This window comes from Thermobia domestica, chromosome 18, assembly GCF_964235325.1.
Source record: "Thermobia domestica chromosome 18, izTheDome1.hap1.1, whole genome shotgun sequence".
Taxonomy (NCBI): domain Eukaryota; kingdom Metazoa; phylum Arthropoda; class Insecta; order Zygentoma; family Lepismatidae; genus Thermobia; species Thermobia domestica.
The window spans coordinates 70,849,012-70,870,926 of NC_137471.1; the positions used below are offsets into that span (position 1 = coordinate 70,849,012).

The 21,915-nt window shown below is 36.5% G+C and overlaps 1 protein-coding gene across 6 annotated transcripts in view; it reads right to left on the bottom strand.

Moving 5' to 3' along the window:
- Sec71 (ADP ribosylation factor guanine nucleotide exchange factor Sec71) overlaps window positions 1–21,915 on the bottom strand; it is a 140,624-nt gene that overhangs the window by 108,602 nt on the left and 10,107 nt on the right. For 5 of the 6 annotated variants that reach the window (XM_081746168.1, XM_081746167.1, XM_081746164.1 and 2 more), the window contains exons 3-7: window positions 19,929–20,075; window positions 17,020–17,199; window positions 12,026–12,395; window positions 4,371–4,498; window positions 2,300–2,329 (exon numbers count right to left, since the gene is read on the bottom strand). In XM_081746168.1, the coding sequence (XP_081602294.1) occupies window positions 2,300–2,329; window positions 4,371–4,498; window positions 12,026–12,395; window positions 17,020–17,199; window positions 19,929–20,075 (855 nt within the window). The remainder of the gene's footprint in view (window positions 1–2,299; window positions 2,330–4,370; window positions 4,499–12,025; window positions 12,396–17,019; window positions 17,200–19,928; window positions 20,076–21,915) is intronic. The other variant, XM_081746165.1, reaches the window with a different exon arrangement.

A 21,915-nucleotide genomic window follows, 5' to 3' on the forward strand; every position in this document is an offset into this window, starting at 1 on the left:
AACCTAATCATTCTTTTTCTTTCTGTAGCATTCAAATTTCTTATTTGAGTTTTTTTCTTTTTCTTTCAAAGTTTGAAGCTTTTAACACCTTTCGGCGCTCCCTTATTTGTGTGAGAAAACGTTAGACAGCAAATCCAACGTTGACATCTTTGCTCACACACGTCTGTCACGTCAACACTTAATAGCGCTCTATCTATACATTTCAGCAGTACTGGTTTCACACATCGAATTATGAGATTTTGTAAAAGTTTCCCTACAGAATTAAAGACGAATGGTGCCGTTGGTGTTTAAGTCTGAAACCTACACAGGAAGAGTTCCTATTCAATGACTACCATCTTGCAGAAAGTCAGTTTACACTTAATAAATGAATCGTTTGCTGCCTTCTTCATGGTTTCTATGCCTCTCGTGTTTGCTGGCATGGCTTGTTAATAGAAATTTAATTACGAATTTGTAATGTTTTCTGAAAATAAATGGCATTTTCCAACCAGCGAACGATGCACAACTTCACAGGAAATTTTGTGCATCCTGTAATCTCAGTAAACTTTTCTTAACGAACTGGAGAGTAACTGCGTAAGTAGTACAAGTAATGGAGTAGGTTACACCTCCATAGCAGAACATGCTGCGATTTGCGATGTGATCGCAGAAAATTTGCCGCGCCTGTTCAGAAAAATTGCCAGAGGAAAAAATAACCAACGGAAAAGTATAAAAACATGCCCGGTCTTTTCCAAGAAGTAACGTTTCCGTTGAGCAAGCAGAAAAGGACTTTCCGACTTTAAACTTCTTTGAGTTTGTGAGTGTATTCCATTTCAGGTTTTGATAGATATAGATCAGGAAAGATTATATTTTGAATACAAGTTTTTCATTAAATCTATGCAGGACTTGGTAACCAGGTCAAGAAATGAAAGCTTTTTGAATTGAAGACTCTCTTTAAAGTTGCAGTAACAGATTTCCGAGACAAATACTCTGTCGCACTAAGCTAATGATGTTTTGATTGAGTGTACCATTGTCGGAGGCCATATGTGAAAACTTGGGGTTCAGTGGTTACTAATGTAGTGGTGAAGAAAAGGTCAGCAGCAAAAGATGAACTTAGTAATGATAGTGGAACAACAGACCAGCTTATATACATTACCCTAAATTGACCCCTATCAGGATATATATATATATATATATATATATATATATATATATACATACAAGAAAATTCCTTAAGCTGCTCTCATTACAAAATACGTGTATCGTATCATAAATATTTTAAACCTGCTTCTTTTAGCGAAACTCTTTCAAAAAATGTGACTTCACAGATTGTAACTCGAACTAGGGATACCGCTGAAAACTGTGTACCATGCTTCATGTAACGCTGTAATAAAAACATGACAGTATCATCTTAATTTTTTTATTTTGGAATTCCCGCAGAAAATTTTTGACTTACAAAAGCTCATCGCAGAAAGGCAAAGAAAGTTCTGCCATCGGGGGTTACACATATTACAGTCTGCCGATTCATCGCACCACCAGTGATTCATAATGGCTTTGCGTTAAAGATATTTCTGTCATATTTAAATCCTCCATTTATCAAAACGACAACGTCCAAAGAAACTTCAAATTTTCCCCTGACTTTTATCGGTTTCCCTGGCATTCCCTGACCATTTTTAGTTTTCTTGACTTTCCAGTTAGAAGAAACCCTGTAGCACCTTGTTAAGCGTTTATTATTTTGTTTTCTAAAAAAAATTACACAGCTAATAATGATTTCACAATCAGGAATGGCTTCAAGCCTGAGGAAGAAAGACGAGTGAAAAGATAGGATAAGGAAGATCTTTAATTAAGAAGGTTCCTGAAGAGATGCTTAGAGTAGAATGTATAGTTTTAAAACTCTAGTACCTTGGCCAGAGTTTACTATTTTAGGATCTAAAACGTCAAAGATTAACAATGAGTTTACAAGGAACAATTATCCGTTAAAATTATTAAGTCTTTCATCGTTCTCTCTCATTTTCATATTCGACTGAAGGAAATATCTGACGAATTGAAACTAACATAGTACTTAAAACACTTAAAAACAAAATATGATAATTTAAATAAATAAATGAAACAGGTTTGAAAAGTTGCAGTGCAGATCAGATTTTTCTCGAAATCTTGACAAAATACAAGCATTACTAATGCCTACTAATTTACGCATGCAAAATTATAATTTCCGCAGCACTTCCTGCACAGATTTAATTTTATAAATATACATATATAACTACCAGCAACTATTCTAAAAAGCATATTAGTCTAACCACACACAAGAATTTGCTATAACCCATACCTTGAGGTCAAATGCCGTAAGTTTGTTACACTATAACAAAAGAAGAAGATAGGTTCATCACACAAGATAAAACTAAAAATTAATTTGATTACAGTAAATCAATCACAACAAACTGAAATATTTTAGGGTGAAATATCTAACTATAATTTACCTTCATGTTATGATTTATTTAGTGTTATTATTAGTATTGCAACTTACATCAAATATTACAGTATGTGCTATCAACCTTTATAACTAGGGTTAACAGTTTTATACGGTAAAGAATGCAAAATCTGTACCAATGTAATTTAGAATATAAAAACAAGCTTTTCTTTTCTTCTTTACTTTTCCTGACTTACTACCTATATCACGAATAAATCAGTGTAATTCTTATTCAAAAGCATGTTCCGGATCTACATATTCTACATTAAGTCAGATCTTTATGATCGAAATATTTTAATTAAAAAGTGTGATTTTCTTCAATATGAACTCTTGAAGAAATCAAAATTAAATAAACAATATATAAAAAAATATACAGTATCACATCTGATTAAATGTCTTATAATAATTGTTCTATTATGTGTAGTCTATTGAAAGTACAACTTAATCCCATCTTCTAAGTGTATCTTCTTCATTATGAAAGTTGGTATAGTATGTAATACACGAGGGAGGATCTGAAACTAAGGTTACAAGGCTAATATTTCTAGAGTTTCGTCTGTTACAGAGGAATGAGGAGTGTACAGTAACTTAAATACAGGAAGTTGGCAACTGTGTAGAGTTTCACCCACCCGCCGCCTACGGCGCTATCTGTAAATAGATACAGATGGCGAAGGTTACAAGGCTGATATTTCTGAAGTTTCGTCAATTATAAAGGAATGAGGAGTGTGCGTTAAATTGAATACATGGAGTTGGCAACTGTGCAGAGTTTCAGCCACCCGTCACCTACAGCTGTATTCTAAGTAAATACAAGTAAATACAAATGGCGACTCGTTTGGAAAGCTGACCTCGGAAAGAAGTCCGCTCAGTTAATCGATTTCTGTGGGCGAAACATGTAACCGCGCTGAAATTCACCGGCAGCTAGTTTGGGATTTACGGAGGGATTGTAATGTCTCGTCAACAGGTCGCAGAATGGTGTTGACACTTGTGGCTGCTAGGGAAACGTCACCAAGCTGTTGAGTTTCGCTGGAACATCATCGATCACCCTCTCTACAGTCCGGACCTCGCTCCAAGCGACTTTCACTTGTTCCCGCACTTGAAGGATTACTTCAGAGATCGTCGCTTCACTTCAGACGAGGAGGTGAAATACTCTGTGACAACGTGGTTGAATACGTAAGGATATGATTTTTAACAGGAGAGAATCTTCAAACTCATCCCACGATGCAACAAATGCTTCGATCGATATTGAGACTATGTCGAAAAATAACAACGTATGCACTAGTTGTTGGCTGTATTGGGTGTATGAAATAATATATATACACGTTTCACTGCAGGCTTTGTAACCTTACTTTCTGATCAACCCTCGTAACTCAATTTCAGTTTTAAGGAGTACTCCAAGAAACACCAACTACTAAGGGGAATTAAAAACTTTAGTTGAAATTTCACAGCCTTGTTTAAAAGAACCAGCCCACGCCTTTCTCTTTCAAAAGTCCTGCACTCTAACCTTCAGCAGGAATTAAATCAAATGTATGTGGATTTTCATTGGGCAACCGAGATTTTTATTTAGAGTTAAAATATTATTTTCTAAGTACAGATATCAAATATAGTCTTTTAAAGAAGGATAGGTGGAAAATATTTTTTGAATAAGACTATACATGCTGCAGAGTAATAAACTGAGATATAAAACAGATTATTGCCTTAATCCTACATTAGAATTACTCAAATAATGACTGAAATAACTTAAATGTTATAAGCTACGTTATAAAAGTCCTTATCTCCCCTAAAAATCAATTAACTGCATATAATCTTTGTAGAATATCCAATTCACGTCCACCTAATATATAGAACTTCCACCTGTTTTGTCTCTAATGAAAAAAAAAATAACTGAATTTCATCTAAAACTTACTAATTTCAATTGAATTTATTCTTAAATTACCTGAGATGGAACCCTAGTCATTGTAGGAGTTGCTGGTTGCCCAGTGAAAGTCGAGTCTCCACGCGAATCCGGTCTTCGTGGTGTTGAGTTCCCGCTCTCCATATTTGTACACCCATCCGCTTCAGATCCTGTTCAATAAGAAGCAGCTATGAAGTTTTTGGCGATTTTACTCCTAACAAGTATCTACTAATATCTGTCACAATGCAATTAAAAGTGAAGGCGTGTCAATGTTAAGTAATGATATAAGTATCACAGAAGAATGTAAAAATAAATACCATATTAACATATGAAAGAGTGTATGTAGGTCGGTCTGTTATCAAATCTATATATATAAAAGAGAACGTACAAATCCTTTGTTAGCTCATCACGCTAATACGGCTGAACCAATTTCTTTCATTTTTGGGGGGTTATTAAGATTTGGACCCTAGATGGTTTTTATCATATCACTTTAATTTTCAATTACCAGTGTCTTGAGATAATTGACCATTCAAGTGTCCATAACGTAGAAATCCTTTGTTAGCTCATCATAGCTAAATCTAACCGTATTTATATGCAACCCACATGACCGTGTCACTCGGCGGGTTAACATAAATGACAGGCGATATAATGTTAACATTTACTGCAATCTTCTATGGTTTTTATCATATCACTTGAAAGCGAAAAAGTAAAAATTATCTAAGTAACAAAGTTTATTGCGTTCCGGGGTGACCCCAGCGAAGCGGGGTGAACGCTGCTAGTTTTCGAATAAAAATGAGTTATCTAGAGCCACCAAATTTTGTATACAAATGAACCTAATCACGTATGAAGCAGTTTTTTCTTTGATTTTCGACTCGATGGGGAATTGGGAGGGCCAAACTTGTTAATATGTATATGTACAGTGAACCATAGGCAACCCAAAACTCGATGGTTCCGTGGCCTGATAATCCACAGAGGAAAATGCCAAAGGCATTGCTCGTCGTTATATACTTCACACATTTCTTGATTTTGAAAGATTTTGCATAAACATTATTCTTCCCGTGCGAAGAACGGGCACTTCTGCTAGTGATAATACATAAAACAACGTTTGTGTTTGTTTGTCGTCAGATTTTCACATACAAAGGAGTCATCTAGAGCCACTGAGTTTTGTACATAGATACATCTTTATCAGATCTAACCATGTACAAAGTCGTTTTCTTTTTATTTTCGATTCGATTGGAATTGGAGGATCACGTATCCGGAGGTTCAAAAAGGTAGAATATCTGAGAACTCCCGTAAGTCTGACAACCCAAACTACTCTATTGTGTTAGAGGTTGTATATTGTTCACTATGTGTGAAGAATGTTCACTTTTGCTAATGAATAAATAAATAAATAAAATAAAATACCAGTTGATTCATCTAAGGACAGGCAACAATATATGCATGTTGTCTTCCGGAGATACACTTCCGGCTGTTTGAGAATATGTTTACTAGACGCATATTGTGGAGGAAACATGACGGAAGTTTACTTCTGGGATTCTCTCAAAGCTCTTGTCTGCTCCAACGATCTCTGCTCAGATCGTGATCATTTTGAACACTTTCTCTAATGCTGCAGTGTGGGACCATGCCCCTGCCTCCTCCCAAGAAATGTGTCATTCCCAAGGTTGCATTGATTAAATGCTGCTCCTCGTCATCATTTCATGTGCTTCCTAAACTGTCCCTACAGTACGCTGGAGACTATTTCCAGGATATCAATTTGTCGTGTCTTTCAGGTTTACTGATGGCCTGTTCACCTCTACTTTATTTCCTGTGGCTTGTCTTTTGACCAACCCTCTCTATCTCCATAAAGTGAGTGTTTCATAAAGTGAGAAATATGCGGCCAGATGCGAAGAACGAAAAGTCAGAGGAAAAAACCTTAGATTCCAAAAATCGGAACAGTTTTAGCAATCTTCTGGCCTCTCTTTCCCTCTGCTACCAACTAAAACATAGTCACAGATTTTGTACATCTGTAAAACCCATGCTTCAAATAGTAAAACCATTGTAAAGAAAAAGTAAGTAATTTAAATCCACACTTTCCGAATACGTAAGTGTTAGACATAAAGCAAGACTGATGTATTTTTTTCTTCTGATGTGGCATTAATGTTGAAATGTCAAAAGTAGACGTATTGTGTCAATAACAATATTAGACTGAAAACTGTTATTATAATATATAATTTACAAGAAACACTCTCTACTGATACTTATTCACTTATTTTATCTGACATTTCGAAAAAAGATTTCTGTGGATAGAGAAGTGGATGATGATACATTGAAAAAGGGTCCAGTGAAGTCCCGAAATACTTTTGTTATAAATTGCATGTACAGGATACTACTACTACTACTACTACTACTACTACTAAAAAAAAAAAATGATGTTAAATATGCATCCCATACAGATACATATCAATTTAATGCAAACACGTGAAAAAATCCAACGTGCCAGATTAATATAGCATTGAACCAACTTTCACCCTCAAAACAACTATGATGCGACATGGAATGGAGTCTCAGAGGTCGTGAATGGTAGCAAGTGGAATATTACACAATTTCACGTGCAGTGCATCACTCAGTATCGTGAGAGAGGATGGAGGCAGAAATCTGTGCCGAATCCATGTCTCCAAAAGAAACAAAAGATATTCAACTACGTTCAAGCGCCGAATCCATGTCTCCAAAAGAAACAAACAATGTTCAATTACGTTCAAGCGCTGTATCTATGTCTCCAAAAGATGTTTAACTACGTTCAAGCGCCGAATCGTGTCTCCAAAAGAAACAAAAGATGTTCAATTAGTTAAAGCGCCGCATCTATGTCTCCAAAAGAAACAAAAGATGTTCAATTATGTTCCAGTGCGGAATCCATGTCTCCCTAAAAGACGTTCAATTACGTTCAAGCTCCGAATCCATGTCTCCAAAAGAAACACAAGATGTTCAAATTAGTTCAAGCGCCGCATCCATGTCTCCAAAACAAACGAAAGATGTCCATTTACGTCCAAGCGCCGAATCCATGTCTCCAAAAGAAACAGAAGTTCAATTACGTTCAAATTCGGGAACTGGGCAGCCAGGGTAGGTGTTCAACTTCACACTTATGTACCTCAAAGCACGCCGCAGCAACTCAGTTGTGTCAATAGGCGCACTATCATCCTAGAATATGGCGTCATTGCCCCGGAAATATCTGGTCCATAAGATGCACATGGTTCTCTAAAATGGAGACACAATCACAAGCAGTGACGCGACCGGTGACCATCAGCACAGGACCTACTGGAAACCACGATATTCCTACCCACAGTCGCCGCCATGTTTCACGGTTAGGCAAAGACACTGCGGATCATATGTTTCTCTGAGCGTCTGCTACACACAAACATACGTCCCGTGAATTGAAGTAAGATGAACGATGCTCATTCAACAATATCACAAGTTTTCAGTCATCTGCGGTCTATACTGCATATTCCCGGCACCATTGGCGTTGTGCTGAAGCATTATGGTAATTTATCAGCGGTTTCGCCCTCGCATCCCCACCTTGTATGTTTATGTCATGTAACAAATCGTCTATTTTAAGCTATTCCTTAATGTAATGTGGTTTTTTACAAAATACACTTTTTTCGCACTTCTGAAAAGAACACGAAAAAACAAAAATATTCCATTTTCTAACTTTTTTTTTTCAAAATAATAAAAAAACAACAAGCTATATATTCCAATAACCTCTTTTCACCTTATATTAATAAAATAATAGGAAAAACAAAAATATAAATTCTAGTAAAGACAGTAAGTAAAATTACGCAAAACGTAAATGAGTGACATATGTTCTTAATCTTCAATGGACCGACTCAATTCACGAACTCGACCGAGATAACTACCTTAGCGATCTGTAACAAAAAACAAAACTCAATTATTTTTTTTTAGTTCAAGAGTTCTCGTGCGGACTAACGGACGTAAAGAAGTGGCACCCATATTTTTAATCTCAACGAGATTGACTTCATTTTCAAACAGCCAAAACAACTGATCTAGTTGCCTATTGTAAAAAATAAAATTCAAACATTCGGTTTCGTATGAAGAGTTACCGTGCGAAGTAACGTACTAACAGCACAATCTTACATGTCTCACTATTGAAGGCTCAATTAGAGGGCTTAAGAGGCGTTTCTAGTTGTTATGTCCATTATAACTTTTGTTCAAAATTAAATATTTTAGTTTAACGTCCCACGTTTATACCTATTAAGCTAAGGGAGACGATAATTAAAGCAAGTGAATGATGATGGAATGAGAAAGTGGTAGGAAACGGGAGTACCCCGAGAAAATCTACGAGCAAATTAACTTGGCGGTGGATCGAACCAGGGACCCCACGCACCAGATGTAAGCGCTCTACCATTAAGCCACCGTGTCCCTATTATGACCTTCGTCCTTAAGATGTAAAGAATCGAAATACCACGATTTTAATACGTTCGCTGCTGCAGTAAAACTGAGTTTGGATCTCAGTGCTATACGAGTCACCGTGTGTCTCGTTGAAGGTTTGTCCATCGATGGTAGTAATGTTAAAACTCTGTATGAACGAGAATACCACAAACGCACAGAGGTAATAACTTACAAACTCTATGACTTATGGAACCCGAAGGTTCAATGCCGCGTTCACGAAAGCTCTCCACTGACTTCTATCCTTAGCCAACTGGATCCAGTTTCTACTTTGGATTCCTATCTCTGCGAGATCCATCTTAATATTGTCCTCCCATCTGCGCCTGGGTCTTCCTAATGGTCGTTTTCCGATTGGTCTTCCAGTCAAGACTGAAAGCGTTTCTACTTTCTTCCATCCTAGCTACATGACCTGCCCACCTAAGCCTCCTAGACTTGATAGCCCTAACAATGTTTGGAAAACCGTATAGATTATGTAGTTCGTCATTGTGAAGTTTCCGCCATTCCCCATTCCCGTTCCTCTTGGGTCCGAATATTCGTCTCAGGATCTTGTTCTCAAATACTTTCAGTCTATGTTCTTCCCTCAGAGTAAGCAACCATGTTTCGCAACCATACAGAACAACAGGCATGATTATCGTTTTATATATTTTAAGCTTCAAATTCCTCGACAGAATTCGTAACGACAAGAGATTTTGAACTGAGTAATAACACGAATTTCCTGCTTTTAGTCGACATTTAATTTCTTCGTGAATATGATTTTCCTCTGTTAATATTGATCCTCGATATTTGAAAGTATCCACTTTATCAAAAGTATTATTTAGTATTTTAACGCATCCATAATTTGCCGTATTACGGTCCCGACGCACTTCCATGTATTTAGTTTTCTCCGCATTTACTTCTAAACCCATGTCCCTACAAGCGTTTAATAAGATCTCTGCACAGAGGTAATACAATGCATAAAACGGCACCGCAGAGAAATGAAATATCGCACGAGCCACCGATGACTCGTAACGCAGCGAACGTGTTAAAAGAATTTAACGGGAATCGTTTTTCCATCAGGAAAATGCGGCGTCCCTTGTTGTTTAGACTTTCCATCTAAGACAGTGCAGTTTTAGATGTCTGACCTAGAACTGAATAAAAAGAAATGGTAGCGTTTCCCTAAGATGCTCATACGAGATGGCCGAATTTTATGCGAGACTTCGAATTCAGACGAATTCTATATAAAAGGAGAAGAAGGAAGAACGCAAAATACTGCCCACAGTAGCACGCGGGGAAATTTGCTAGTAAATCAATAAATAAAACTAATAGACAGCATACGAAAGCCGAACCCAATAAAAGTATTAAGCTACATATATAATGATGGTAAATGAGGTAAAAGAACTCTAATTTATTCTACAGAGAATTAGAAGTTTAAAAACATCTGATGTTAATCGCAAATTTGAAAAAAGAGTTAGCAGATAGGTCAAAGATATTTGCTCTGAAATCATATCAAATCAGTTAGTTCTAATGGCTGAAATCATATTAAGCAGGATGACTACGAAGAGAAAAATGAACAATTTACACGAGATTTTACGTTGCTAAGTTAACTGTTCAATTGTCCTTTTCTTCACGCCCTGCACAACCTAGCTAATTAGTAATATTTACATTATTAACATTCAAGTTTAATCGTATATTTGGAGCCGCGGTGACTCAGTGGTAGAGCATTCACCTCTGGTGTATGTGGTCTTTGGTTTGATCTCAGCTCGCGCCAAGTGAACTTTGTAGTGGACAAAAACCGTGTGCGTGGGTTTTCTCGAGGTTCTCCCGTTTCCTCCCACTTTCTTCATTCCACCATTTCATTCATTTCTCATCATCACAGTCTCCTTTACTATAGCGACATAGCCGTGCGACGTATAACTTAATGATTTCATTTCATTTTATTTCAATCGTGTATTTTAAGTATTGTAGCCACCAACAATGCTAATGACAATGACCGCAAGGAGTGTATTCAAACAATTTGTACGAAGTTACATCCAAGTGTACTTGAACTGTACTAAGCTGTTTCAGCAACCTCTGTCGTCAGTAGCTGTGGGTCTAGAAAAGTCTTAACTAAAACTTTTTAAAATGACATTTTGCACTTTTCTCGTGTGCCAAGCCGACAAATTATGATTTACATTTATAAGGTCGGTAATTTGATAACCGGACACGAAAAAAAGTACAAAACGACATTCTGAGAAGTGTAAAACTTTCATGAGCTTCCCAGAGCTACTGATGAAAACAACAGAGACTGCTGAAACAGTTCAGTACAATTCAAGTACACTGAGGCGAGGTATACTCTTATGATTTTTAAATTATATTAATATGAGTCAATTTATAAATGTATGAAAAACGTGAAAATATTAGTAACACATTCACTAGTGGTTCTATTGCGCACATTTATTATTACCAGTGTTTTTATTTCTTTGATACTAACCTACCATTAGAGTGGATTTACGTTAAGAAAAGATTAGTAAAACATTTCTAAAAATGTTAGTAAAATAGCATTGTTAGGAAAGTAGTCTCACTGTTATCCTATAGTGTGGTAAGTAAATATTAATAGTAATGTTACCTCCAGTGTACATCCATTTATTCAAAGCGCATTGTAAAAGGCGGTTTTACTCATCTGCCAATGCTGTCATTTAAAATAGCAAAAAATGAATTAAAATGTACCATCCTCTGTTTGAATCCAGTTTGAAGATGAAATTTCAGTAATTTCGATATTCACTGGTATCTTCCTCAATAACATAACGCCTAACTACACTAGATCCCTTGAAAAATTAAGGCAATCACATAAGTAATGATTCTAAATATAACATGCAAACATTTTACAGTCTGAAAATTCAGTGTTCTGATGGGCTGAATTCTTCTAGGGAAGGGAAGAACGGTACTTAAGGTCGGGGAGAAAATTGATCATTAAATCTTCTAAAAATGTTATAGGCCTATATACTTCAAATATAATTGGTTTTCTGATGATTCATGTTCTTTTAAATCTTCTAGGATTACCACATTAAGGAATCTAATGTAACTACGCGAACCGGCGATTCGAAATTCTTTAAATTTCGCATTCAGACCGGATACAGAGAGTAGTACATTTTTAATCATTATGTAATATGTATTCAATAGGGTCCTGTGTATATATTATTAGCAATGTTACCTCCAGCGTAAATCCATCCATTCAGAGCACAACTACACTACCTTTACAACAACATAATTGTAGCACTAAACGACGCACAAAAGCACTATACCTTCAAAGACTCTATTTACAATTCCGTCCAATATAACTTGTACCACTTCTTTTGGACTGGAAGCTTGCGTTCCACTACTATCGTCCGTTTCTTGTATTCTACCACCGACTGGTCCATTTGGAATGTTATTACGTGTATGCTCTACGCTCACGGTGCCTTCATTCTCACTGTTAGCAGCGTTGCTCTCCTCACTAGTTTCATATTGAATGACTTCACTCCCAGGAGGTAATAATTCATTGCCTTTCACAGTTGACACACTTTCACTCACACTTTGGTCTTGATCAGACACACTCTTACCCGACGATTTACTACCACTTCGACTTCGTTGAATGTTCTCCAAATTCTCTTTCACTCTATTTACTTCTTCTGCCTGCAACAAAGAATTAAACATATAGTTAAGACAAACACAGGAGTCTCAGTAGCATCATATGAAATTTAAAATAAACAAATATTTTAGACCATACACGCCGGAAGCACCAAATAGAAGTAAATACTAAGTTTTAAGTAAGAAGAGATCTAAGTGGAAAGAAGAAAAGAGAGAATAAAAAACAATGCTTCATACATGCACTAAAATGGAGAAAATAATTTTGGCAAAGTAAAATAAAGAAATGGAACTAAAATAATAATTAAAAAAAAAAACATTGGGCATCTTTCATGAAGTTCAGGGGTAAAATTTTTAGGCATACTAGGCGTAAAACGAAAAAAATGGGGGTAAGTGCCCTTCCTAAGCTTGGTCGCCCTTCCTAAGCTTGAGGACTAAAATTTTTATGAATATGGAAGTGATTCGCTCGCGTCCAATACCATTTGGCAGTCTTAAACCCATTACTTCGTTTGACCTCACCCATATCTTATAAAAGCATTGTTTTAAAGACTATTATTATTATTATTATTATTATTATTATCTGCATTGTAGAAGATAATAGTTTCTCTTCTGTTATTACAAAAAGATTTGGTTTGATTTCCGAGTTTAGCGTTCCGTTCATGAGCGAGGCTACATAAAAACGTGGACCTACAGTTCAAATTCGGATCCGAACCACATGAACTCCTATTGAGAATCGAACCCGGATCTCCCACGCCACGCCCACCACATTATTACAAAAATAAAAATGCTCACATTTGTTGATATAAAATTCTCTACAGCCAACCAAACTTCCGTGAGAGTCTGAGTTGTACAAAAAAATAAAATAAAATAAATAAAATAAAAAAGGCGCTGCATATTTATTTCTAAATAACTAATTTATTAACTTCGCGGTAAAACAATAAGATGGAGTGAAAATTATGTGAAAATACTGTATTATCATTGGGTTTACGCATTATCTGTACAAAATTTCGGAGCTCTAGTTAACCCTTTCACAGAGGAAGTCGACTTTTGTCGACAGAACCAAATTTCCTTAACATGCGAATGTCGACTATAGTCGACGTGTTAAAATTTGTTTGTCCGTATCTTGGCTTTGTCGAGAGTAGTCGCCAAAGTTGTACCGTTCATTTTTGTTTGTGTTCTATTGTTTTCGATAAACAATAGAAATCACACAGAAAACCTTTGGCGACTACAATCGACAAACCCAAGATACAGACAAATTTTAACACGTCGACTATAATCGACATTCGCAGGTTAGGGAAATTTTTTTCCGTCGCCTTCCACAGTGAAAGGGTTAATGCGAAAGTACCTGAAAATCAAGTTCCATGTTTTGGATTTTAATACAGAGAGAAAGAAAAGTAAACTAACAAAAGCATTGTTAAAAAAATACTAGAAAAAAAAACATGTTTTAGTCATTCACTGTTGACCACAGAATAAGTAGCTAAGTCAATGTCAGAAGAAAGTTTGAAGAGAAAGATCAAATCATTAACAGAGTGGGATACAGTTCTCAAAAAGCAACAAATCAATGGAGGAATCAATAGAAAAACATAGATAAAAGACATTAAAGAACAAGTAGAAGTGCCACGTGTACACAACGTGAAAGAGTTTTGGTTTCTATGGTGTGATACTTTCTTACGGTAATATTAAAACCGGAATTGGTAGTAGATTTTCATCACTTCCGGTTTTAGTAGATTAGCGTGGGAATATTCTCGGGCTGCTAAACTGATTGCAGAAAACAACTTTCATACTGTCTATTAACGTTTTTACTTCATAGCAATCAACGTTAAAGCCAGAAGTGCTTGATTTCTGCCACTTCTGTTTGATTAGAGGGTTTATTACTCAATGTATATCAATACTGAAACCGGAAATTGTAGAAGACTTCTATCACTTCAGGTTTTTGTACAAAGTTAAGAATGGAGATGATGTATATTTGGAACTCGTATTCGATTGCAGGAACCCCTTGTCGCTATCTATTACCGTTTCTGCCATATGGTGACTGAACGTTAAAACCAGAAATACCAGGTTTCCACCACCTCCAGCTGGAATATCACCTTCTTCAACAAACTTGATTCCCAACCTTTCACACTCTACATCCTAGTCAAAACTGATGGTAATTCCTCAATATAATACTTGTATTCAACTGAATTCATAGCACGCTCTGAAACTGTCTTAAACATTTCCCCTCCTCTTTATTCAATGGAAAGGCGTACAAATTAGGTTTCGCCTCTTCTCTGGAACTTAATTAATGGTTAGTAAAACAAATATCAACAGTACAAGCATCCAAAGGGTAACAATACAATGAACACCAAAGGGAAGCAATATGATGAAAATCTAGCATATACACGTAGAATACTTGGGATCATTTTCCTTTTTGCAGTTTATAGAGTTATGTATCTCATGAAATCATAAAGAGATTTATGTCAAAAACCTGCGAGTGAACGGAAATATGGCGAAGAAAATAATATTCTAAAGACGATCATTAGCTGAGGATAGAAGTTAAGATTTTGTATCTTTATTTATTTATTTAACAATGACCAAGTACCTACAAGAAAGTTTAGAAACACTTTTCCCTAATGTTATTCATCACCACGAAACAAAACCCTATAATAAAGTATAGTGGACACAAAATTTAATAAGAGGGAGGCGAGAAGCAATCATTTTCCTCTGTCATGAATCTGATACATTTGTGTGGACAAGTGGCTATCTGTATAATGTAGACGTAATTATTTGGTCTTTATGTTTTGTATTTTATCTTACCTTAATTCGAAATCGTTTCCTATAGTCCTGTTCCTTAATACCCGTTGGTCATATATCTTTTTCAACTATAGGGAAAAGGAGCTTTGGTCAACTTACCCCTTCTGCTGGCATAGTAGCGCCACCTAGCTGCATTTGGGCAAATGGACTACGAACAGACTTTTGGGAAAACATTCAGATAAGACCCCACATCCAACGAAACTAAACTGTGGACAACGTACAATAGGTTGAAACGAAAATGTAAAAAGGCTGTCGCGCGGCATCCGGCGTCTCTGCTGTACATTCCTTCTTTACATTTTGTACCTTTTAACCCCTTACAGACTTTTGCAGAGTTAACCAAACACTTGCTAGGACTTTTTAAATTATTTTTTAATTTTGTTTACGGAATATGGAAGAGAAAGGGGAAATTTCTTTATTCTTTATGTTATTCTGTAATATTCAGATGGACTGGACTGAAGTTTAGCGATCCTTTCAGTATAGATGTTACATGACATATAAACCAAGAGCTTAACGTTGCATCCTCACCGGGTCAAATGTATTTACTAGAATATAAAAGCACTCCTTGCATACAAACGATCACCTAAAAAAATTTAATATCATTCTGAGATTTTGTTTAATGTACGGATATAAGTAACCCTGTACGACTCCACCGAGTTAGGTATTTCTCTCTCTATTCATTCTGAAAAATACAAGCTTGAACTCATACATAAAGTGTTATGAACTGAAAAATTAGAACTATACGTTGTCAACTTTTTGAGCTCGTTTTCGTTCTCCATTATTATGGTGTTTCTTACGCAGAAAAATTGAACGTATGATTGGTAATGGTGTTACAGTGTCTCATCACTCGTCAATATTTTCAACTCACTGTTCATAGTTTTCGTAGTTACGTTCCTTGTTCCCTTTTCCAATTTTTTTCTTGTTTGACGTTCGGTTCAAAAAAGGACAATAACTACGCAGCAACTATGCAATTATAAGCGCTCCCCAAGCATGTGAAGCCAAAAAGTTTTAAAAAGGGAGGCACATATATTCAACTAAATACGATATTTTGAATATTACTCGGGGTCATTACAGATTTCAAGTCACGATTAACTAATTTACCAATTTTGCTCTTCCTTCTTCGTGGAAAAGTGTATTGAAATACATACCAGAATCAGTATTAGTTAACAGCCATTTTCTAACAAGAATTTAGGATTTAGATTCCTGGGCTTTCGGCATCTATGACTATTTAGCCCCACATATGACATCCCTCGGCGAGCACACTATCCGGGGAAAGGGAAGGAAGCGGCCTGGGACTTGTAAGTTTTAAGTATCACCCCAGTGTGAATGAGGAAAACCTTATTCAGAGAGGCTGGCCTGGAAAAGCTTTTTACACCTTTTCGATCGAGTGCCCCAACCGGGAATCGAACCCGAGACCACTCGCACCGAAGGCGAGAGCGTTAGTGACTACGCTACGCGCGGCCACCCATTTTCTAACAAATTACAAACAAATTCAAGTAACAGTTTACCCAAAGTACGCTAAGACGGTAGCACGTAACCAAACTGCCACATACAGCTAAGCGAAATATATGGTTGAAGAGAAAAATATTGAAATTTGAAGACACTTAGGGAAGCTACTTACGCAACTGGTAATTGTGCGTATGGGACACTAATCGGCTAAAAATTCATTAAAAAGGAACATTACACAGTTAGGATTAACACAATATTGATATAATTCTAAGAAATGCATAAACAAGCTTCAATCAGTTATTTGGTTTAATATAAATCTACCAACTGTTCAAGAACGTTGGTTAAAATATACGCAATTTTACACCATCAATAAGCATAATTTTCCCGTAATAAGTAGTAATAGTAAAAATGAACAAATAAATAATCATCAACTTACAGCTTGACTTTCCATCCTGGTGAATATAACATTTAGCATCTGAGTTAATGTAGCTCTGGCTGTTGTTTGATTAATTAAATTTTTACTGGCCAGATAAATATTGTAACAAGTCCTTACTGCCAAAAGTACTGTACCTTCATGAACTTCTACATGCTGGCTTGTAACGACAGTCAATAGTGCCTAAAAAATAATACGGTTTACATAAAACCTGCTTACAACCAATAAAACAGATAATATTTCTACAATATAGTAGTTTAATTTATTTTATCTTGTATATTTATTACTAGTTAGTTTGAAGTTAGTTTGTTCCCGGAAAGAATAATCTGGAACTAAAGATGCGAATCATATATTCTTTAGCTGACAAGTGATTATTTCTCCATCAATGCTTACTTTATCACACTATTATCTATGCCTCTATTTCCAGTTCACATTTCGTATCTTCACTAATAATATCAAGACTATAACACTAGTAGTTCAAATTATGCTTATAGTGGAAATATGAAGGTAACCGAAAAAGTTCTATCACTTTTTGTGGAGGTATATGTTCAATTGGCCCTCACATCGTGAGTTGAATGTGAATGGAGATAAGGCGAAGGTCAGTTGTAGGTGTGGGTATATCCAACATACCATCTGGTTGTGGCAGTTCAGTTACACCATGAACTTGCATAAGGACTGAGTGAACATGGGACCTCCACAGAGCGTCATTAGGGCATGTATGCTATACGAGTTCAAACTGGGGTTAAACGCCGCTGCAGTGGGGCAGAAGAGGTCTTTGGTGAGGGTGTCGTGACTAGGCGGCGAGTGCAGCGGTGGTTTAACAAGTTTGTGTGGACGGTAACGAAACACTCGAAGACGCACACGTGCCGGAAGACCAACACATGTACAGAATGAAAATCTTCAGGCACCAATTCACGCGAACAGTGGCCAGACATTTGAGGAACTGAGACTATAATTCAGTGTGAGTAGAGAAACCATTCGGCAGCACCTATATCAACTTGGGAAGCACTACAAGTTGGATCGATGGGCTCACATGATTTGACTCCGGGCCAGAAGGCAACGCGAGCATGCACTTGTGTTTCATTGCTGTCTTGTGTGAGGAAGGAGTCATCTCTGTAGGGATGTACCGATGTATCGGTCACTTTTGGGAGTATTGGTATCGGCAAATGGACACCGATATTTACCGATACATTTTCCGAACTATTTTTAAATTGTTTAATGTTAACAGTGACACTTACATTTCATCGGTTTCTTTTAAAGTTGGTCTAAATTATTATCAATCGTACAATCGATTTCTTTATCAATGTGTACGCCTTTCATTTGCACTACTCGTACTCAACTGATATGTTTAGTCCCTCGATGCCAAAATAGTGGTGAAGAAAAGCCAAAGGTCCTCGGTCAGGATCATAGGAGCCCGAAGAAAATTTTCTATGGGGGGTCCATTCCATGGTTGCTATATTACGTCTGGTATTTAATATAAGTGGTTTGCTATATTACGTATAACTTTTTGTGAGCCAGGAGGGTTCCCACCCTGTTCTCCTTCGGGCGCCCATGGTCAGGATAGCAGACCCGTAATTTGAATCCCAAACGAGACATGGTTTCGACTCAGAAGAAAATGCTATGGAAGACATCCACAAGACGCTCATTTTGTCATTATTTTCTCCTACTTACTGCTTAAAAACAATTAGTTCTAAAGTTAATAAATGGTTATATCGTTTTCGTTAAAAAAAAAAATAAATAAAATAAATAAAATAAAATAAAAACTTATTTTTTTTATGGAGAAACAGCAACACCTGGTTCAAAACGCATAATTTTATAAACAATAAAAATTTGTATCCGTTTGCATTATATGTATGTAAACGAAACTAGTAAGTATGATGTAACTATCAAAGTACATTATCACTCTAAACATCGATCACTCACTCTTAGAATTAAGTTTACACTATATAAGTATTTGCTGTTTTTTTAGTTCATTTTGTGAGAGCTGGATTAAATTTAGAGGAAATTTATATTTTGTATGGAACCTAATTTGAAATTCTGCTTTTTGTCTTTGTATGCCAAAGTTTGGCCTCATATCTAATATACCCTATTGCAATGTTGATCATTTCATTATTCTGAAAAATTACTGATACTATGTATATAATAAAGTGTCTAAAAGTATCGGTATCGGTCTCTTCACAATCGATATCGAGTATTAGTACATCCCTACATCTCTGGACAGGGTGATAATATGTGATGAGAAGTGAATCCTACATGAAGCTCCACGGCACCATCATCATTGGTTAACATCCCATGAACCGGTTCCAAAACAGCCGAAATCAGCACTGCACCAGAAGAAGGTCCTCCTGTGTGTTTGGTGGACTGCTTGCGGCATCGTGCATCGGGAACTGCTACCAGCTGGTCAGAGTATCAATGCAACTGTGTACTGTCAGCAGTTGAGCCGTGTTCAAGAAAAAAACTAAAAACTCTGGAGCCAGCACTTCTGAATCGCAAAGGGGTCCTCCTGTTACAGGACAACGCTAAGCCCAACGTGGATAGGATGACCCCGAACACCATTCTATGCCTTGGATGGGAAACACTACTGCATCCGCCACGCTCCCCGGACATTCTACCGTCCGATTATCACCTGTTCCATTCCTTGGACAATCACCTTAGAGGATGCCAGTTCAAATCCCTAGTAGAGGTGCAAAATGTACTTGATACCTTCGGAATCTACGGCCTTCCAGAACATTGGCAGAAGGTCGTCGATACTGATGGGGACCATTTTTGATCTTCCAGGTACGCCTTAGGTAACATATCGATGTTCGAAGGTGGTGGATGAAAAAGCGACAGAACTTTCTTGGTTACACTTATATACTCATTCACAACCTAATATTAACTTTATACGATATGCAACGAATAATCCTGCATACCTTGATAATCTGTAACTGGACACCCTCATCAGTCTGAGGACCACTGAAACAACCACATATTGTCTCTACTATCCTGTCGATCAAGTATTTACCAGGACTCGTAGAATCTGGAATGTTGCCTGTGAGATGACCATATGCAATTAATTTCTGTAAAAGACAAGAGAAAAAAAAATATATTTAAATAATATACTCATTTATTTATTTATGTATACATATTTCTGGGCATTTATGGGCGGGATCTATGGCCTTAAGCACGTCACATATAAGGGATGACGTCCCTTGGTGGCAGACTATCCAGGGAAGAAAGAAGTGGGGAAGGAAGTGGCTTGGGACTTGTATGTTAAAAACTATTCCGGCATTTGCCGAGTGAGAATGAGTAAAACCAAGGAACAACCTCAGGCAGGATGACTAACCTGGAAAAGCTGTTACAAATTTTAGATTGAGTCTTCCTATCAGGAATCGAACCCAGGACTGCTCGCACCAAAGACGAGAGTTAGATGCCACGGGGCCACTGTGTGTAATATCATCCACATACACAAAAAGATGTTGATATTTCACTTACTCAGATTTTACTTTTAAAAATCTAAACTAATTTATTATATGATGGGATAATTTTGTCCAATTCACGAAGAACAGAGGATGGTTTTCGAAAACAAACTCCTGACGAAACAACTTGGTTCAAGAACAGAACAACAAACAATTGAAAGCAGTATTTAAAAAAATCACATCAACGAATACCATGAGAAGTGAAAGTTCTACCACAGGCAGGCTACGTGATCCACATAGAGAATGCACGCAAGGGGTCTACAGTTCTAATTGAACACTATTGGGAAAGAGGTAATAAACAACTGAAGCATTATGGTCAGAGACATGTTAAGTTGCTGGCATTTTAACATTTTTAGTTACTTCTTCATGTCCTTATTTGATATATCTTACACAATTTTTACTTTTACCTGTGTGTAATTAATTTCTCTGTCTTTGTCCGACGATGGACACAAAAGTTCTGCATGATATTAGGAGTTGGAATCAAGATGTCAAGGGAAAGTACTTATTGATGTTAGGCCTAAAGCTATCTATAGACACACATCTGCTATAACCTGATATTTAAAAATGGGTTTGGAATAGATTAATATTACGGCAGAGATGGTGTTGAAGCAAATTCCGAATTTCTACAATGGCGCAATAAATTAGGGAAGACGTATCTACACTGACGAGATACTAGAGATATTACATATCTTTTACAACTTTAGGTATCATTACTTGAAATGGAAAGCAACTTTGAGTGAATGGAAACCTTTCTATTTTTATAGTTTTCTGTACATCTTTTAGTCATTTTACATTTGGTATTTTTTAAACGATTTTATAGTTGGCTTAAAAATGGCGAGTTACATCTGCAGTAAAGGTTATGTTTACAGAATGTTATTTATCAATTTATTTTTTAACAAGAAAAAGTGAAGAAGGAGATGTAGTAAAGTGAAAAGAAATAAAGATTAGTGGTACTTATTTAGTAGCTCTAGGAGTAGGTTAGAAAAAGAAGTAATGCCGCAGTGAAAATGTGTAGAGATGCGAGTGCCTTCTCAAAAATATAGCATCGAAGGATTGTCCACTGGAAACTGAGTATTGATTATCTGTAAATTGCTCTTGTGTCTTGTTGGGAAAAGTGTATGAAGAGTTGAATAGGCTGTGTATGTCGAAATCCGAGCTGTTCATATAAATGGAAAATAGGATCTTTACAATTATGTATACAGCCTAATAAAATAAAGTAAATAATTTACCTGTACGTCTTTTTTCATTTATTTATTTTATTTTACCCCATACTTCGCTACTTTCGAGGGATTGAAACAAGATTTTCTTATGGATTGCATCCCTGTTGTGATTTCTGTTTCCTACATTCCTGGTCCTCTGTTCTTTTAAAAAGTTCCGCCAAAAGCACCATTAAGTCTTTCCTTATAAACGTTTCTTGGTCACCACAACCAAATAAATAAAA